Here is a 21,117-nt window from a genome sequence, read left to right as displayed (position 1 = left end):
TACGTATTCAAGGAGTACAGACCGCTTACGCAGATGCCTTGGAAAATATCTACAGAGGTTCCGCAGGTACTTTAATTCCACACTAGAAAAGCAGGAAGATACCTATAAAGAAAGGGGTCAGACAAGGAGACACAATCTCTCCAATGCTATTCACTGCGTGCTTAGAAGTATTTCTTTCAGCTAATAAACTGGGAAGACTTAGGAGTAAGGATTGACGGCGAATATCTCAGCAACCTTAGATTTGCAGATTATATTGTTCTATTCAGCAAGACTGCAGACGAGTAAAAAAAATTTTTGAGGACCTTAACAGAGAGACTGTAAAGGCGGGGTTGAAGATTGATATGCAGAAGACAAAGATAATGATGAACAACCGGGCAAGGCAGCAAGAGTGCCGGATCGCCAGTCAGCCTCTAGAGTCTTGAAGGAGCACGTTTCCTCCGTCAATTAATCACAGGTAACCCTGATTATAAGACGCAAATTCATAGAAGAATAAAATTTGCTTGGATCGCATACGGCTGACTTTTCAGCTCCTGACTGGAAGCTTATCATTATCATTAAAAAGAAAGGCGTACATTCAATGCATTCTATGGGTGCTGTCATATGGGGCAGTAACTTGGAGGCTGACAAATGAGCTCGAAAACAAGGTCCGCGCATAGAGCGATGGTAGGCATAACGTTAAGAGACAGAAAGATTGGCTTGGATCAGAAAGCGAGCGGGTATAGCCGCTAGTGTAATTGACATTAAAAGAAAGAATGGAGCATGGTAGGTCACGTGGTGCGCAGGTTAGATACCGTTGAAAGATTAGGGGGACCGAACGGGTACCGAGAGACCGCAAGCTCAGTCGAGGATGGCAGAAGGCTAGGGGGGCGTTGAAATTAGGAAATTCGCGGGCGCTAGTTGGAATCGTTTGGCGCAGGACAAGGGGGATTGGTGATGGCAGGGAGAGGACTTCGTCCTATAGTGGACATAAAGTAGTCTGATGATGATGATGATGATGATGATGATGATGATGATGATGATGATGATGATGATGATGATGTTGCGTTTGTTCCGTTCCTTCATCTGTCATGGAGATGTATATCCGCAAAAGCGTGGGAAAATATAATCATCCGTAGCCCCATGAGTGAGCGAAATTTCAAACTAGAAAAAAAAAATGCCTAGAAGGTATGAATGACACACGTGTCAAGGGCGGGCACTATGCTTCTATGTACTACTATGCCCAATAGAGTTCGATGATATGAAAAATCCGGCTTATGTGCGCGTAACGAAACAGCCCATCAGACATACAGCAACGCTCGCAGCGCAGCAATAATCTTACTGTTTTGCGCAGAACTGCACGCTCATTATAATTATACACTAAAACTGCTCAATGCGTTTGAGTTGAGAAATCAGGGCGCACCAGAAATTATACATACGCGCCAGCCGCGGTTATCAGTTCAGGCCTCTGGCCAGGAGGCCGTTGCAGTGTGCTCCAACGCTTACCCGCGTAAGTTAGAGCTATACACATACACATAATTTGGTTCGTAAGACTGCTATCCGCCTGTCATAGAAATTTCTTCTGAAGTCGCCATCCGCGACGGCTGTTTAGGTTTTGTGAATCGACTTACCAACCCTTACTGTTCTCCCAAGTACTGAAGTTTGCACCTGCACTAGCATTACATGCATGTCTTTTTTTCGACTACAGCGTTTGTTTTTGCCGCGGCGGATGTCGGCGCACATTTTAGCTTGGCGAAAATGTTCTTTTCGCAAAATAGTTCTTAAATCAAAATTTCTTCGATAGTTCGTTTAGCGAATTCAGTCACTGGTTTTTTTCGAAGGTAAAGTTTCTGTTCGGGACTGAACGACACAAGTAGGAGAAAGCGCTTATTACAGAAAATTTGTTGCAATCGAATAGTCATGCGAGTGCTGTTTCTAACTGAAGTTACCCTTTACCTTTTACGGGTCATTTTAAAGCAGTGCCTGTGCCTCATTCGGAACTTGGCGAAATAATTCATATATAGTATTGTCACGTGGTGGTGACGTTAAATAACACAGTAAGCAATACTGTGAACGACCAAACAAACTTTTATTGGGCGAACCTGTGCCCACAAAACAGGCTACACTTATAGCACAACGACAGCGGCGAACACGCTCGGCGATCGTCGAAAATCTGATCTGCGGGTCAAGCGGGTCGGCTTTTATAGAGCAGTCGTCGAATGTTCCAGACTAATCGTTCGGACCCGCGTGCCTTCCACAAAGTTCTACAACATTCGAGTCACGCGATGAAATTAGATAACACAAGGTTCGGCGACAACAGACAGCTGGGTAGAAGCATCGATAACTTTCCAGAAACGTCTGATACATGCAGGCGCGTCCCTCGCTGTGCGATTACAGTTGTTAAGCGGCGAAACGTGGTCGGCCGATAAAGATAAGCACACGTGTCAATACCCCCCCTCTTAAAAAGCATCGACCCGATGCTGCAAACAAACAAAGTTCATAAACAAAAGCACTCGTAGCAAAGAAAAGACGAAAAATAACGAAGTTCGTCAGCGTCCGTAAAAGGGTTTAAGGCGCACCACGTGGACCACTTCAGATCGTGCGCGGCGCCGCTGTGAATGCGAAATGCCGTCTGGCACGACCTCATAGTCCAGAGCGCCAATACGTCGGATGACCTTGTAGGGTCCGAAATAGCGTCGGAGTAGTTTCTCACTGAGTCCTCGTCGGCGTATCGGGGTCCAGACCCAAACACGGTCGCCAGGCTGGTACTCGACGAAGCGTCGTCGGAGGTTGTAGTGTCGGCTGTCGGTCCTCTGCTGGCTCTTGATTCGCAGGCGGGCGAGCTGTCGGGCTTGTTCGGCGCGCTGGAGATAGCTAGCGACGTCAACATTCTCTTCGTCAGTTACGTGCGGCAGCATGGCGTCAAGCGTCGTCGTCGTGTTCCTGCCGTAAACCAGCTTAAACGGCGTGATCTGTGTTGTTTCTTGCACCGCCGTGTTGTACGCATAGGTTACGTACGGCAGGATCGCGTCCCACGTCTTGTGTTCGACGTCGACGTACATTGCTAGCAAGTCGGCGAGGGTCTTGTTCAGGCGCTCCGTGAGACCATTCGTCTGCGGATGGTAGGCAGTTGTCCTCCTGTGGCTTGTCTGGCTGTACTGCAGAATGGCTTGGGTGAGCTCTGCTGTAAAAGCCGTTCCTCTGTCGGTGATGAGGACTTCTGGGGCACCATGTCGCAGCAGGATGTTCTCGACGAAAAATTTCGCCACTTCGGCTGCGCTGCCTTTTGGTAGAGTTTTAGTTTCAGCAAAGCGGGTGAGATAGTCCGTCGCCACGACGATCCACTTATTCCCGGATGTTGATATCGGAAACGGCCCCAACAAATCCATCCCAATCTGCTGGAATGGTCGGCGAGGAGGTTCGATCGGCTGTAGTAATCCTGCTGGCCTTTTTGGTGGTGTCTTGCGTCGTTGACAGTCTCGGCATGTCTTGACGTAACGGGCGACGTCGGCGGTCAGACGCGGCCAGTAATACCTTTCCTGTATTCTCGACAGCGTCCGGGAGAATCCGAGGTGCCCAGCGGTTGGATCGTCGTGTAGGGCGTGCAGTATTTCTGGACGCAGCGCTGACGGTACAACAAGAAGGTAGCTGGCGCGGACTGGTGAGAAGTTCTTCTTCACGAGCAGGTTGTTTTGTAGCGTGAACGACGACAACCCACGCTTAAATGCCCTAGGGACAATGTTGGTGTTTCCTTGCAAATACTCGACGAGGCCTTTTAGCTCCGGGTCTGCTCGTTGCTGTTTAGTGAAGTCTTCCGCGCTTATTATCCCAAGGAAGGCGTCGTCGTCCTCGTCGTCTTGGGGCCGGGGATCGATGGGGGCGCGCGATAAGCAGTCGGCGTCGGAGTGTTTTCTTCCGGACTTGTATATTACCGTGACGTCATATTCTTGTAGTCTGAGGCTCCACCGCGCCAGCCGTCCTGAAGGGTCCTTTAAGTTAGCTAGCCAACACAATGTATGATGGTCACTGACGACTTTGAATGGCCTGCCATAGAGGTAAGGGCGGAATTTAGCTATAGCCCAAATGATGGCGAGGCATTCCTTTTCAGTCGTAGAATAGTTGCTTTCCGCTTTTGACAGCGACCGGCTAGCATAAGATATCACCCTTTCAAGTCCTTCTTTCCTCTGGACTAGGACAGCACCGAGGCCTAGGCTACTGGCGTCAGTGTGGATTTCGGTATCGGCATCCTCGTCGAAGTGTGCAAGTACCGGCGGTGACTGCATGCGTCGTTTCAGTTCTTGAAATGCCTTGGCCTGCGGCGTTTCCCACTTGAACGGGACATCACATTTGGTTAGATGTGTTAGCGGCTCCGCGATACGTGAGAGGTCCTTGACAAAGCGCCTATAGTAGGCACACATGCCAAGGAATCTGCGCACTGCCTTCTTGTCGGTTGGCTGTGGGAACTTTGCGATGGCAGCTGTCTTCTGTGGGTCGGGGCGTACTCCTGATTTGCTGATCACGTGCCCTAGGAACAAAAGCTCATCGTAAGCGAAGCGGCACTTTTCCGGCTTCACAGTGAGCCCTGATGACTTGATGGCTTCTAACACTGTCGCAAGCCGCCTAAGGTGATCGTCGAAATTTCCGGCGAAGACAACGACATCATCCAGGTAAACAAGGCACGTCTGCCACTTCACTCCGGCTAACACCGTGTCCATGACGCGCTGAAACGTTGCAGGTGCCGAGCACAGTCCGAATGGCATGACCTTGAACTCGTAGAGGCCGTCTGGCGTGATGAAGGCAGTCTTTTCGCGATGTCTCTCGTCGACTTCTATTTGCCAGTAGCCAGACTTGAGGTCCATCGACGAGAAGTATTTAGCGTTGCAGAGCCGATCCAATGCGTCGTCTATCCGTGGAAGGGGGTACACATCCTTCTTCGTGATCTTGTTCAGTCGACGATAGTCGACGCAGAAGCGTAGGGTTCCGTCCTTTTTCTTTACCAGGACTACAGGAGAGGCCCACGGGCTTTTCGACGGCTGGATGACGTCGTCGCGCAGCATTTCGTCGACTTGTTGCCTAATAGCTTCACGTTCTCGCGTCGAAACTCGGTAAGGGCTCTGGCGGAGTGGTCGAGCGCTCCCTTCGGTTATTATGCGATGATTTGCAACTGGTGTTTGTCGAATCCTCGATGACGTCGAAAAGCAGTCTTTGTATCGTCGGAGAAGACTTCTGATCTGTTGCTGCTTACTCATAGGAAGACTTGGATTCACGTCGAAGTCTGGTTCGGGGACAATGCTCATCGGGGTAGATGCGGCTGAATCCGAGAGTACAAAGGCATTGCTGGTTTCCACAATTTCCTCGATGTATGCGATTGTCGTGCCCTTGTTGATGTGCTTGAACTCTTGGCTGAAGTTGGTTAGCATAACTTCCACTTGCCCTCCGTGGAGTCGAGCGATCCCTCTTGCGACGCAAATTTCACGGTCGAGCAGTAGATGTTGGTCGCCCTCGATGACGCCTTCTACGTCAGCGGGTGTTTCAGTGCCGACGGAAATAATAATGCTGGCGCGCGGTGGGATGCTCACTTGATCTTCGAGCACACTCAAGGCGTGGTGACTACTACAGCTCTCCGGCGGTATCGCTTGATCTTGTGACAGCGTTATCGATTTCGACTTCAGGTCGATGACTGCGCCATGTTGATTCAGGAAGTCCATGCCGAGAATGACGTCTCGTGAACACTGTTGGAGGACAACGAAGGTGGCAGGGTAAGTCCGGTCATGAACGGTAATTCTTGCCGTGCAGATCCCAGTCGGCGTAATCAGGTGTCCTCCAGCGGTGCGAGGTTGAGGGCCTTCCCATGCAGTCTTAACTTTCCTCAACTGGGCGGCGATGGGTCCACTCATGACGGAGTAATCGGCTCCTGTGTCTACTAAAGCGGTGACTGCGTGGCCGTCGAGAAGCACGTCGAGGTCGGTGGTTCTTTGTCTTGCGTTACAGTTAGGTCTCGGCGTCGGATCACGCCTGCGTCGTGTTGAACTGAAGCTGGAACGTCGCGTCGTCAAGTCGTCTTTCGTCGGTGTAGTCTTGGCTTCCTGACTTCGTCGGGACGGCGGCGTGTCGTCATTAGGTCGTCGAGATGGTTTCTTCGTCGTCTTCGTCGGCGGCGGAGGATCTTCGTCAGTTCGACGAACAGCAACCGCACCTCCATCGGTTGCTGCTTTTAGTTTTCCGAATACGGGCTCGCTGACCGGCCCCGGGCTGGGCCAGTGTATGGTCGGCGCTGCGGCGACAGGTAGCGGCCTGGCGATGGCGAACGCGACGGTCGTCGAGAGCTCCACTGAGTAGCGGCGAGGTAGTCGGCGATATCGCGAGGGCGTTCACCTCGCTGCGGGCGCGGAGCATTGACGGCGAAACCTCGCAGTCCCATCTCCCGGTATGGGCATCGGCGATACACATGGCCGGCTTCTCCGCAGTGATAGCAGAGCGGACGGTGGTCGGGGGCTCGCCAAATGTCCGTCTTCCTCGCGTAGGTGCGCTGGGCGACGGGTGGGCGTGCTGGCGGCGGCGGCGGCGGACGACGGAATTGCGTCGTTGCAGGGCCCTGGCGTGGTCGCGGAGGGGGACCTTCACGGCGTGCGACGGCGGCGTAGGTCATCGCTTCTGTCTGGGGCTGCGGTAATTGAGGTTGCACCTCAGGAACCCCAAGCGATCGCTGAACCTCATCTTTCACGATGTCGGCGATCGAAGCTACTTGAGGCTGCGACGAAGGCAGGACCTTGCGCAGTTCTTCGCGCACAATGGCCCTGATGTTCTCTTGAAGGTCGTCCGAACCGAATCCTTGGATGGCATACTGCGGCGTGTGCCCCTGGCGGTTATATTGCCGGGTGCGCATCTGCAGAGTTTTCTCGATCGTCGATGCCTCTGCAGAAAACTCAGCCACAGTCTTCGGTGGGTTACGAATAAGTCCGGCGAAAAGGTCTTGCTTGACGCCGCGCATCAGGAAGCGAACTTTTTTCTCTTCCGACGTTTCCGGGTCGGCGTGCCGGAAAAGACGGGCCATCTCCTCCGTGAAGATCGCGATCGTCTCGTTTGGCAGCTGCACTCTGGTTTCTAGTAGAGCTTGGGCTCGCTCTTTTCGCACGACGCTTGTAAACGTGTGCAAGAAGCCGCTTCGGAAAAGGTCCCACGTCGTTAAGGTGGCTTCCCGATTCTCGAACCACGTCCTGGCGGCGTCTTCCAATGCGAAATAGACATGCCGCAGCTTGTCGTCGCTGTCCCAACTGTTACACTTAGCGACCCTCTCATACGTTTCGAGCCAGGTTTCCGGGTCCTCGAATGTTGATCCGCGGAACGTCGGAGGTTCCCTGGGCTGCTGCAGCACGATGGGGGACGCTGGGGCTGCCATTGGGGTTGCCTTGTCCACAATCTTCTTGGTCTTCTCAGGTAGAAGTCCGTGCTCCGGGGGCAGCTGTTGAAGACGGCGGCTTGCTCGATGCTCCGGGACTACGTTGGTGTTCTCTTTGCGGTCCGGGCTTGGATCACGGCTTGTCGGGGGCGTGCGGTACATGAACGAAAAGCACCTCCACCAGATGTCACGTGGTGGTGACGTTAAATAACACAGTAAGCAATACTGTGAACGACCAAACAAACTTTTATTGGGCGAACCTGTGCCCACAAAACAGGCTACACTTATAGCACAACGATAGCGGCGAACACGCTCGGCGATCGTCGAAAATCTGATCTGCGTGTCAAGCGGGTCGGCTTTTATAGAGCAGTCGTCGAATGTTCCAGACTAATCGTTCGGACCCGCGTGCCTTCCACAAAGTTCTACAACATTCGAGTCACGCGATGAAATTAGATAACACAAGGTTCGGCGACAACAGACAGCCGGGTAGAAGCATCGATAACTTTCCAGAAACGTCTGATACATGCAGGCGCGTCCCTCGCTGTGCGATTGCAGTTGTTAAGCGGCGAAACGTGGTCGGCCGATAAAGATAAGCACACGTGTCAGTATCTTCTTTGCTTGCACGCCTTATATATATATATATATATATATATATATATATATATATATTATGATTACGAGAAAGCGTTTGATTCAGTCGAAACCTCAGCAGTCATGGATGCATTACGGAATCAGGGTGTAGATGAGCCATATGTAAAAATACTGGAAGATATCTATAGCGGCTCCACAGCCACCGTAGTCCTCCATAAAGCAAGCAACAAAATCCCAATAAAGAAAGGCGTCAGGCAGGTAGATACGATATCTCCAATGCTATTCACAGCGTGTTTACAGGAGGTATTCAGAGACCTGGATTGGGAAGAATTGGGGATAAAAGTTAATGGAGAATACCTTAGTAACTTGCGATTCGCTGATGATATTGCCTTGCTTAGTAACTCAGGGGACCAATTTCAATGCATGCTCACTGACCTGGAGAGGCAAAGCAGAAGAGTGGGTCAAAAAATTAATATGCAGAAAACTAAAGTAATGCTTAACAGTCTCGGGAGAGAACAGCAATTTACAATAGGCAGCGAGGCACTGGAAGTCGTAAGGGAATACATCTACTTAGGGCAGGTAGTGAAGGCGGATCCGGATCATGAGACGGAAATAATCAGAAGAATAAGAATGGGCTGGAGTGCGTTTGGCAGGCAGTCCCAAATCATGAACAGCAGGTTGCCGTTATCCCTGAAGAGAAAAGTATATAATAGCTGTGTCTTACCAGTAGACGGAAATAATCAGAAGAATAAGAATGGGCTGGAGTGCGTTTGGCAGGCAGTCCCAAATCATGAACAGCAGGTTGCCGTTATCCCTGAAGAGAAAAGTATATAATAGCTGTGTCTTACCAGTACTCACCGACGGGGCAGAAACCTGGAGGCTTACGAAAAGGGTTCTACTCAAATTGAGGACGACACAACGAGCTATGGAAAGAAGAATGATAGGTGTAACGTTAAGGGATAAGAAAAGAGCAGATTGGGTGAGGGAACAAACGCGAGTTAATGACATCTTAGTTGAAATCAAGAAAAAGAAATGGGCATGGGCAGGACATGTAATGAGGAGGGAAGATAACCGATGGTCATTAAGGGTTACGGACTGGATCCCAAGGGAAGGGAAGCGTAGCAGGGGGCGGCAGAAAGTTAGGTGGGCGGATGAGATTAAGAAGTTTTCAGGGATGGCATGGCCACAATTAGTACATGACCGGGGTTGTTGGAGAAGTATGGGAGAGGCCTTTGCCCTGCAGTGGGCGTAACCAGGCTGATGATATATATATATATATATATATATATATATATATATATATATATTCTACATAAAACTGCCCTGGCGCTGGGTATCATATGGTGGGTGGGTCGTTAAATTTCTGCGAGGTCTTCGATGAATGACGTGGCTAGATTTGGAGTGGTGGAGTATGTGCGTAGCGACGATCAGCAGATGATTCCAGTCGCTCCCTGTTCGAATGAAACATGAGTTCAGATGCGCAGTAGTGCGCGCAGGCGGTAGGTAAACAGCTTTAGAATCATAGATGCGGAGCGAAAGGCGAAGAGCAGGTATGATAATCGAGCCGGCAAGAGTCGAGTCATAATACTTGTGGCAGAGGGACAGGCTAGTTAATTTTCTCCGCGACTGAAGAGTGGGAAGATTAGCTCCATGTTTTAGTTTACAGCCGCTAGAATAGGGACGATAATCTGAGAAACTAAATCTAAAAGCGCGGTTTTGGATGGACTTAAGTGGTTTTTGCAGGGTTATCTGATGCGGGTCCCAAACTGCGCGAGGATATTCCAGCTTGGGGCGAACAAACGTTTGGTACGTTATAAGTTTTACGTGAGAAGGGGAAAACCTAAGGTTACGCCTGACACAGCCACAAACACGGTAAGCTTCGTTTGTTTTACTTGCTATTTGATGCGGCCAGCAGAGATCCTGAGTCACTGTGACCCAACAGGTACTTGCATGATGATACTGAAGGTAACTCAGGGCTGAAAACGACGTTCCTATGTGCTTTGTAGGAAGCTCGTTCATGGAAAGAGATCTCAAAGTTTTCCTGGCATTCAATGGCATTATTCATGCTCTACACCTGTTTTCAACCAGTAGCACATCATTTCGAAGCGAAATGTTAGAGAAGCTATGGATAGGACGATAAAAGGCACAATCGTGTGCCAAAAGGTGAATACGTAGGTCATTGATGAATATTAGAATATGTGATGGCCTTAGAACGGTGCCTTGACGCACTTCGGATATAGCAGGTGCTAACAGGAAGCATGCCCAATAATACAGACAAACTACTTCATGTTCTTGAGGAAGTCAAACAGCCAGTCAACGACAAACGGGTTGATTTAGGTACGAGAAGTTGAGGGATAACCATTTGCGGGCCAGGAACAAGGCGTCTATGGGAATATTGTGATCAATGCTTGAGCTGACGTCATGTTGAAACGTCTTTTTCAAGCACTGTGGTAAAGTGGTCACGGTGCAGCGCATAGACGTCAAGGAAAAAGAGTTTCGTAGGAGTGTACCCTCATGATACCCTCATGGGTATAAGTGAACTAATATTAGCGTAATGGTAGTAATAGTAATAATAGCGTTAGTAGTATGAATGTTGCGGTAATTAAGTTATGCAAAACCGGGTAGCTCGTCATTTCGTTCAAGGGTTAAACAAATAAAAGTACCAATGAGTACATTAGGAGCCTCAGCTTCAGCAAAAGGTTTATTGTGATCGTTGCAGAAGAGAGAGTTTTATGATGGCCTCGTTTGTTGATATCGAAAATTGTTCTGGATTATGCGGTAACATTTTAGGTAACCTCGTCGAAAGAAATGATTGCTTACCTTCCGGTGCATAGCGCTGGAATGTTTGTTCCTGCCGCATTGTTCCTTGCCCAAGCACACGCGTTGTTTAGGCAGCTCTAAAACGTCCCTTCTGTTGTTCAGACGTTTTATGTATTTATTGAATGAAGGGGACAAAACGGTGTCTATTTATATTTTGATAATGCCCCTTATCTTGCAGTGTCAATCTATATTCCTTTTAGTGCGTAATAGCGTGCAATTAATGGAGCCGTGTAATATTACGTGATCACTCTACATTACATAGCTTCATTACTGTTTCCTGGTTTAGCGAACAACTGCGACAAATTTGTCAAGGCGCCTTGTAATGTAAACGGTTCTGAGTATTTCATAACGCATTCAATTTACAATCAACGACCATGCTGTTGAATAAATTTGAAATAATTGCAATAACTGACCCATATTAAGTAAAATGTTGCGTGAATATTCAATTTGTTGCAATTGCTCATGATCCATTATTGAATGAAAAAATTAATATCCGCCTGTGTTGTAGCACGAAGCTACAATAGAAACCCCTATGGATTTTCCAGAAAGAAAGCTTCGCAAGTTATGAAAAAAATTTGCGGCGATTTGTTATTATAACCCCGGACCAACGCCTTTCCGAGGTGGTCGTTTTACCATCTGTGCTAACGAGGGTGCTAGCAGATCGCAGAGCGAGGGCAAATAATCGACTACTCATAGCATTCGCAGACTCACCATGGAAAATGAGTTCAGGTGAAGCTCGCGAAGTGGAGGAAAGCTATGGACGGATAACATGAAATCCACGCGTCTTGTAGCCACGAAGCTGCAAAGGAAACCCATACATGTTTCTCGGGAAGTAAGCTTTAAAGTTGAATACAATTTATATTAGTCCCGGATTCTAACATGGGACCAACGCCTTCCCCTGCTAAAGACAGGTAGATGTCAATTTTTTCCCGTCAAACTTTCCTCCACCACGCGTGGTTTCGCAGAACCCGTCTAGGCATGTCCCACTTTCTTGATATGGCGAACCCTTGTTTGGTAATAAGTCTTACGTTAGAGCAAAAAAGGAAACTGCATCCTGTAGAAAGAGGGTGTCCCAGCTGATTATCAAGTTTAAAATATGCAAATGCCACGTAGCAGGACAGAACAAAGGTAATGTTGTTTGCCGCCGCTTAGTGATACTATTTTTTCTTGCACCTAATTAGATTGTTATTCGTAATACATTATACACCTTTTCAAATGTCATAATTATATTAAAGCTGCCTAAAATACGTGCTACATAAAATGTTTTATCCGAGCGTGAAAGAAGCCCACCAATACACGAAGTGCCTCGGGTGGCCAGTCGCGCGGCAAGTTTGAATGCATTTGCGGGCTTCTTTCACGCTTGGAAAAACGCTTATGTTGCACGCAACAACAACAGAAACATGCATCGGGAGTTTGTTATGTCGCTCTACAATTTTCCCACTCAGACTTTTCATTTAATTACGGCATTACTGAAGTTGATTAAATGACTTGGAATATCTCATGAGGCGGAATGAAAAAATTGAGTATTTCCAAGCGACAGCAAACATCATTACCTTAGTTCTGTCCAGCTACGTGGCACTTGCATATTTTGAAACTCTGGCTAAAGTTGGCTGGGACACTCTGTATGTGTTTATATTCAAATCATTCGAGGAAATGCACAGCGTAATGCTTTATAGCCATGGGGGATACCTTGTATTTTCCATGTGTTACCTTGTTTTCTGGCTTCTGCCTGTGTTCGAAGGAGGAGGAGGGGAGGGAAGAACATTTTAAGCCCTCAGCGAACGGTTTCCTTCTCTCACCTCCTTTCAAATTTCAAACATACTTACGCGTTCGTGAGTTTGTGAGCAATAAATGTTGTTTCAGTCGGGTCGAGGTAGAAGTTCACGGGGGAAGAAAAGCTAAGGAACTCAAAATCGTTCCACATCAAGCGGTAGTGTAATTAATAAAGATTTTACATTGATATAGCTGTATTCGGGAATATGCAACAAAACTGCAACTGGTACTTAGAATCCACGTTTTACTTCCATGTTAGAACCAACACCTTTTAAAGCGGGATGAACAAGATTTTTAAGACTGCTTTCAAACAATTTTAACTGCGTGCGCAGCTTAGAGCACGCCACGAGTTGTAACTAGATTTGGCCTGTGTGGCTGTTACACAATTCTCAAGACAGTGGGCTGTACTGCACGCCCTTCCTTAAACGCACTTGCATACTGGTACTTGTATGCGTAACTTACTGCAATGGTCGTGCATTACCATCAGATTCTGTACTAAACCTACACATTTGACACACCATCTTATTTTAACCAAATATATTCCCGGTATAAGTTTTGTTTAGGACAGCAAGGGGACCGGTAAAACACAATGCCAACACAGTTGAAGCGCATAAAGTAAGAGAAATAACGTACTTAGTTTCATAAAACAGTAATAAATGTCCCAACGTAACCAGGATCGTTCAAATTTTGCCGCTTGGTATAGTTACCAAATGTAATGAAGTAATGCCAGTACATGTCATTAGCACATGACTGGAGTAGATGGAGAAGTATGGGAGAGGCCTTGGCCTTGCAGTGGGCGTAGCCCGGCTGTTGATGATGATGATGAATGACAGTACCGGACAGTCTACTTTCACATAGTTCTGCTGATATTTGCACTGGCCCCTTGCTCTAAACTGTTCACCTCTTTGGAAAGTGGAGTGACGTGCGAGAGGGCGCCTGTGCCTATTTGTGTGACCGTTTGTGACTGTTTGTATACCTAGTGACTGTTTGTCACTCGGTATACAAAGCACGTCTTCGCGCGGTCGAGGCGGCGAATTAACTATGAGTGCGCGGCTGAAGTTCACGGCCGCCTGCCACCTTGGCGTTTCATAAGGAAGCTGGCAGCGTGTCACCAAAATGTGCGCACCGCAATCGGCCAACGGAAATAAAATCTTATGCGTGTGATGTCATTCCGATACCGGCATACTCGGCAAAAGCTTAAGTGCCAGAGCACGTGATACAAGGGCGGCATTATATGGCAAAAGGAAACGACGTTGTTACATGAGCGAGTATGTGGCGCTTCCGAGTACTGTACAATGTTTCCTCACTTGCATGTTAGAGTACAAATACATTCGCGGAATTTTATTTGCGTTGTGTTCCGATGCGCTGCTATGCTTGTGACGTGGACAACTTTCTTACGAAACGCAAACCACGTCTATTTTGAGTAAACTTATTTGCAAGACAGTTTTATATATGTATTGGTTACGCACATGGCAGATTTCAAGCACTTCTTTAATTGCCTGCCTAGAAAGCTAGAAATGTTTTATGAAGGCGTGCAGGAAACATTTATTTTTTCGAAGAAATACCTTACCCTAGTCAACTAAAAAATGCTCAACTGGCTCTCACAATGTGTACAGTATCTGTTTTGTCAACGCGTGCGAGAATAATATACCTTGGCCGAGTAAACAGTGTACTCGAACTAGCTAAGAAACACGCAACTGGGCAAGTTCAGCATCCTCTTTCACTTCATACTCGCATACATCTTGGGTCTTAAACATATCTGAGTGAGTGACTCATCAATGCCACATAGAAAGTAAATGTGAGAACAGTTAGAGAAAAAGAATAAACCAGTCATTAAAAAAAGGCTCGATAAAAAGTATTCTTACAATTTGTAGTGATTTTACACCTTCAAGCATTTTCACCACGCGTTTAATTGTTTGCCCAAAATTATATAGAGACTTACCTTTCTATCCACCTTGGTCACTTCCGGTCCTCCAACGTCATAAAACTTATCGTCTTCCTCCTTTTCCAAGTCCTGCAAAAGATGAGTACTAGAGGTAGAATCATATAACACTACAGGCAGCATAGACCAGTACCTGGCGCATTGGTCATTCTTCAATTCGGCTAGAATGTTAGCTGCGCTATACTTTCGCGTAAGTGGGTTGGCGTATGAAGACGCCTTCTTTCAAACGAAAGACGAAATCACTGCTACGTTTTTTTTTCCGGAGCGTGTGGTAGGAATGATTTCCAGTGAGCTTGCTGTTCCTGCTTTTTATTTTTGTATTTTTTGTGTTCCACATTAGATAGCTTGACACATTATGTTGATAGAGAATGTGCCAAGCTGCCGCTGTGTGGCTTCAAAATCCGGTGTGTAATGGCTGTTGTGTGGACGTCGCGGATAGAAATCCGCGGGCTGGGCGAAAAGCACAATTTCCGGAAGTTTTTTGTTCGTTTTTTTTTACGAAAGCCTTATACTCTCATAGTTCAAGGTCGCTTTGGGAGGTACAGAAAATATCACGTGATTCAAGAAAAGCCCGAAGCGAATAGAAGCATGTCCAGCCGTGTTTAGGACATCATTAATGATTAGCAGGTATTTACTGATTGATGAGTGATTGGATCAATGTGGATTAGGGTGGATTAAGGCGGGTTATGTGAATGAAGGAGGATTATTCGGATCAGGGTGGATTAAAGAGGATACAGGGTGATTAAGGTCAATTCGTTCACAAGGCTTTCGCGTTCACCTTCGGCTATAGCTAAGGACACCTGCAATGAAACGAGGAAGAAAATGAGGGGAATTGATGTAAAGAATGCAAAAGGTATGATTAGTGCCACATCATGACTAAAAAATTCAGCGACATATTATATCATCCAGTTTGTGCAGCATTTTCTTTTATGATTGTGGTGTTATATCCTTTGTTTGTTGCTCAGAGAGGCAACTTGTACATGCGTCAGTTATAGCTGGCCACAGGATCTTCCCTTTTATGTATAATTACATAGACACTCCAGGCACATTTCTGCCGTCACCACTGCTACACTGGCGTGTGCGGCTCGCTGGGCGTGGTTGAGCAGAAAAACAGGGAAGATGCAGAAAATCAGGCTTGAGAAGCTTTTCACATGTCTTGCCTAGTCTGTTCATAAAGGCCTCGTTTGGGACGCTGAGTAAAATCTTCCATTTTATTCGCATAGCAACTACATGACTACTTTAGATGCATTTCTGCCGTCGCCGTCGTGTAGGAGTAGTAGTAGTCGTAGTAGAAAACTTCTTTCATTTTGGAGTAATCGGGCAAAAATAGACGGATCACCTAGTCCACTGTTCCGCTGGCTTGTGAGGCTCACTGCGGTTGGTCGAGCAGTGAAAAAGTGAAGACAGTCGTGATAGAATATTGTCCCGTGGTAGTGACGGTGAAGAAAGCAAAACGCTGAATCTCGAAACTAGCGTTTTATTGGGCGAACTTGTGCCAACAAGAACTAACAGTCAAAGGAGAGCAATGCCGGCAAACACGATCTGTGGTCGCCCGAAACTGACCAACGGGTCAAGCGCGCCCGCTGTTATACATCAGTCGTCCAATGATCCAGAGTAATCGCTGGGACCCGCGTGACTTCCCCAAATTTATACATTATTCGCGTCGCGCATACATGCAATCAGATTACACAAGATTGGGTGACAGACAGCGGATGGAACCATCGATAATTTTCCAGAAACTTCCGATACATCCAGGCGAATCCAGTGCTGTGCGATAACATTTCTTAGGTGGTGAAACCTAGGTGGCCCGATAAAGATGAACAAGTATACGTGTCAATACTCCTTCTTAAAAAGCATCGACCCGATTCTGCAAACAAACGAAAGTAACAAACAAAAACACCCGTCGCAAAAGAGACAACATAGTAAGGAAGTTCGTCAGCGTGCGTAAGAGGGCTTAAGACGCACCACGTGGACCCCTTCAGGTCGTGCGCGGCGCAGCTGTGAATGCGAAATGCCGTTTGGCACGACTTCATAGTCCAGTGCGTCAATAAATCGGATGACTTTGTAGGGTCCTAAATGGCGTCGCAATAGTTTCTCGCTGAGTCTTCGTAGGCATATAGGGGTCTAAACCCTAACAAGGTCGCTGGCCTGGTACTCGACGTAGCGTCGCCGGAGGTTGTAGTGCCGGCTGTCGGTACGCTGTTTGTCCTTGATCTGTAGGCGGGCAAGCTGTCGGGCTTCTTCGGCGCGCTGTAGGTAGGTGGCGACGTCAAGCTTCTCTTCGTCGGAGATGTGCGGCAGCATGGCGTTGACAGACGTCGTCGGGTTCCAGCCGCAATCCAGCTTAAACGGCGTGTTCCTTCTTGTTCCTCGCACCGCCGCGTTGTAAGCAAAGGATACGTATGGCAGCACTGCGTCCCACGTATTGTGGTCGACGTCGACGTACATTGTTAGCATGTCGGCGAGTGTCTTGTTCAAGCGCTCTGTGAGACTATTCGTCTGCGGGTGGTAGGGAGTTGTCCTCCTGTAGCTTGTCTGGCTGTATTACAGAATGGCTTGGGTAAGCTCTGCTGTAAAGGCCATTCCTCTGTCGGTGATGAGGGCTTCTGGGGCACCATGTCGCAGGAGGCCGATCCAATGCGCCGTCTATCCGTAGGAGGGGGTACACGTCCTTCTTCGTGATCTTGTTCAGTCGAGGATAATCGACGCGGAAACGTAGGGCTCGTCCTTTTTCTTCACCAAGACTGCATGAGATGTCCCACGGGCTTTTCGACGGCAGCATTTCGTCGACTTATTGCATAATAGCGTCACGTTCTCGCGTGGACACTCGGTAAGGGCTCTGGCGAAGTGGTCCAGCGCACTGTTCAGTTATTATGCGATGCTTTGCGACTGGTGGTTGTTGAATCCTCGATGTCGTCGAAAAACACTTTGTATCGTCGGAGAAGATTTCTGATCTTTTGCTGCTTACTCATGGGGAGACTTGGATTTATGTCCAAGTCTGGTTCTGGATTTAATGCCGTCAGGGTAAATGCGGCAGAATACGCGAGGACAAACGTATTGCTGGTTTGCACAATTTCTTCGGTGTATGCGATGGTCGTGCCCTTGTTGATGTGCTTGAACTCCTGGCTGATGTTTGTCAGCATGACTTTCGAGTTTCTTCCGTGCAGTCGAGCTCTCTTGTGAGGCAAATTTCATGGTCGAGCACTAGACGTTGATCACTCTCGATGACGCCTTCTACACCTACGGGTGTTTCGTTGCCGACGGAAATGGCAATGGTGGAGCTGACATGAGTCCTTAAGTACACTCAAGGCACGCTGACTTGAAGGCCTTTCCATCGGTATCACTTGGTTTGCGGACGCCGTTATCGACTTTGACCTCAGGTCGACGATTACGCCGCGTTGGTTCAAGAAGTACGTGCCGAGAATTATGTCTCGCGAGTACTGTTGTAGGACAACGAAAGTCGCATGGTAAGTTCGGTCATGAATTGCAATTATTGCCGTACAAATTACCGTCGGCATTATAAGGTGTCCTCCAGCTGTCCGAATTTGAGTAATCGGCTCCTGTGTCTACAAAGGCGGTGACTGCGTGGCCGTTGACAAGCACGTAGAGTTCGGTGGTTCTTTGTCTTGGGTTACAGTTAGGTCTTGGCGTCGGATCGCGGCTGCATGCCGTTGACCTGAGGCTAGAACGTCGCGTCGTGAGGTCGTTTTTCATCGGCGTATTCTTTGTTTCCAGACTTCGTCGGGACGGTGGTGTGTCGTCGTTGTTATGTCCTCGAGATAGTCTCTTCGGCGTCTACGTCTGCGATGGAGGGTCTTCGTGAGTTCGACAAACACAAACGCACCTCCATCGGTTGCTGTTTTACTTTTCCAGATATAGGCTGACGTACCCGCGCGGGGCTGGGTCAGGGTATCGATGGCGCTGCGGCGACAGGTAGCGGCCTGGTGACGGCGAACGGGATGGTCGTCCAGGGCTCCACTGTGTGGCAGCAAGATAGTCGGCGATGTCACGTGGGCGTTCGTATTGCTGTGGGCGTGGTGAGTTGATGGCGAGCATTCGCAGTTCCATCTCGCGGTAAGGGAATCGGCGGGTTTTGTGTCCAGATTCTCCGCAGTGATAGCATAGAGGACAGTGGTCGGGGCGCGCCAAACATCTGTCTTCCATTTAATGCTGCCTGGGGCGACGGGTTGCTGTGCTGGTGGCGGGGTTTGTGGTGGACGACGGAGCTGTGTCGTCACTGGGCACTGTCGTGGGAGCGTGACGGTGGGCTACAGCGGTGTGTGTTATCGCTTCCGGCTGAGGCTGCAGCGATTCTGAGGCTACTCCAAGTTGTTGGAGCTCCTCACGTACGATGTCGGCAATCGAAGCGACTTGAGGCTACGAAGAAGGAAACTTCGTAGCTCCTCCCGCACGACCGCTCGATGGTGTTGGCGATGGTGTTGTCCTCGGGCTTCGGGCTTGGATCGAGGATTTGTTTGGGCGTCAGGTACATGAACACACAAGCACCTCCACCATATGTCTCGTGGTAGTGACGGTGAAGAAAGCGAAACGCTGAATGTCGAAACTGGCGTTTTATTTGGCAAACTTCTGCCCAGAAGCAAGTTACACTCAAACGAGAGCAATAGCGGCGAACGCGATCGGCGGTCGTCCAAAAACTGATCAGTGGGTCAGGCGCGTCGGCTTTCATACATCAGTCGTCGAATGTTCCAGAGTAATCGCTGGGACCCGCGTGTCTTCCTTAAAGTTCTACACTATTCGCTCGCGCGTACATGCAATCAGATTATACAAGCTTCGGTGACAGACAGCGGATGGAACCATCAATAACATTCCAGAAACTTCAGATAAATCCCGGCGGGTCCGGCGCTGTGCAATAAAATTTTAGGCGGCGAGACGTCGTCGCCTGATAAAGATAAGCAAGTACTAGTGTCACTATGTTACAGAAAAACAGTTTTTTGGACGCTCTTCAGATGTGTTGCCCAGTCTGTTCATGAAGGCCTCGCTTGGCACACCGAGTAAAATCCCTCGTTTTATTGGGATAGCAATTACTTAGATACTCCAGGCGTATTTTTGCCATCGCCGTTTTGTAGCCGTAGTAGTAGTAGTAGCAGAAACTTTATTTTATTTAGGGGTAATAGGGGCAAGAATATGTGGATCACCTAGACCACTGCTCCACTGGCCTGTGCGACTCATTGAGGCTGGTCGAGCAGAGAAATGGGGAAGGCAGTCGTGATAGACGACGATACAGAAAACACAGGATTTAGAAGCCTTTCAGATGTCTTGCCTAGTCCATGAAGGTCTTGGTTGGCACGCCGAGTAAGATCTTTCGTTTTATTGCGATAGCAACTACATGAATGCTCTAGACGCATTTCTGCCGTCGCCGTGATGTAGGAGTAGTAGTTGTAGTAGAAGAAACTATTTTGGGGCAATAGGGCGAAAACTGCTGGATCACCTAGTCCACTGCTCCACTGGCCTGTGCGAATCACTGGGATTGGTCGAGCAGAGAAAGCGGGAAGAAAGACGTGATCGACTATGATCCGGAAAAACAGGCTTGTCTTGTCTGTTCATGAAGGTCTCGATTGGCACGCTGAGTAACATCCATCGTTTTATTGGAATAAAATTCCAAAGGTACACCAGGCGCATTTCTGCCGTCGCCGTGACGTAGGAGTAGCATTAGTATAAACTATTTTATTTTGGGGTCATAGAGCAAAAATAGGTGGATCACCTATTCTGCAGCTCCACTGGCCGGTGCGGCTTGCTGTGGTTGGTCCAGCAGAAAAACAGGCTTTAGAATGTTTTCACATGTCGTGCCTAGTCTGTTCATGAAGGTATCGATTGGCACGCCGAGGTAAATCCATCGTTTTTGTGGGATAGCAATTACATAGATACTCCAGGCTCATTCCTAACGCCGCGGTGATGCAATCTGTAGTAGTGGCAGAAACATATTTTCGGGTAATAGGGCAAGAATAGGTGGATAACCTAGTCCATAGCTCCACTTGCCTGGTTGGTCGCTGGGTTTTGTCGAGCAGTGAAACACGGAAGACAGCCGTGATAGAATATGATCAAGAAAAACTGGCTTTAGAAGCTTTACACATGTTTTGCCAAGTCTGTTCATGAAGTTTTAGGTTGGTTCGCCGAGTAATATCCATCGTTTTATTAGGATAGCAACTACATCAATACTCCAGCCGCATTTCTGCCGTCGCCTTGATGTTGTTGTTGTTGTTGTTGTTGTTGTTGTTGTTGTTGTTGTTGTTGTTGTTGTTGTTGTTGTTGTTGTTGTTGTTGTTGTTGTTGTTGTTGTTGTTGTTGTTGTTGTTGTTGTTGTTGTGGTGGTGGTGGTGGTGGTGGTGGTGGTGGTGGTGGTGGTGGTGGCGGTGGCGGTGGCGGTGGCGGTGGTGGTCGTGGTCGTGGTGGTGGTGGTGGTGGTGGTAGTAGTAGTAGTAGTAGTAGTAGTAGTAGTAGTAGTAGTAGTAGTAGTAGTAGTAGTAGTAGTAGTAGTAGTAGTAGAAACTATTTGATTTTGGGGTAATAGGGCAAAAATAGATGGATCACCTGGCCCACTGCTCTACTGGCCTGTGCTAGCTAGTCACAGGGGTTGGTCGAGCAGAGACACAGTGTA

The 21,117-nt window shown here is 48.2% G+C and overlaps 1 protein-coding gene across 3 annotated transcripts in view; it reads right to left on the bottom strand.

Annotated features, from left to right (window-relative positions):
• Positions 1 to 21,117, bottom strand: part of LOC142576615 (uncharacterized) — a 501,274-nt gene that overhangs the window by 208,782 nt on the left and 271,375 nt on the right. For all 3 annotated transcript variants that reach the window (XM_075686816.1, XM_075686815.1, XM_075686817.1), the window contains exon 9: positions 14,502 to 14,573. In XM_075686816.1, coding sequence (XP_075542931.1) covers positions 14,502 to 14,573 — 72 coding nt within the window. The remainder of the gene's footprint in view (positions 1 to 14,501; positions 14,574 to 21,117) is intronic.

Source organism: Dermacentor variabilis, chromosome 3 (genome assembly GCF_050947875.1).
Source record: "Dermacentor variabilis isolate Ectoservices chromosome 3, ASM5094787v1, whole genome shotgun sequence".
In the NCBI taxonomy this organism is placed as follows: Eukaryota; Metazoa; Arthropoda; class Arachnida; order Ixodida; family Ixodidae; genus Dermacentor; species Dermacentor variabilis.
Note: the sequence above shows the minus strand (reverse complement) of the source record. Positions and strands in the feature narration are given on the sequence as shown.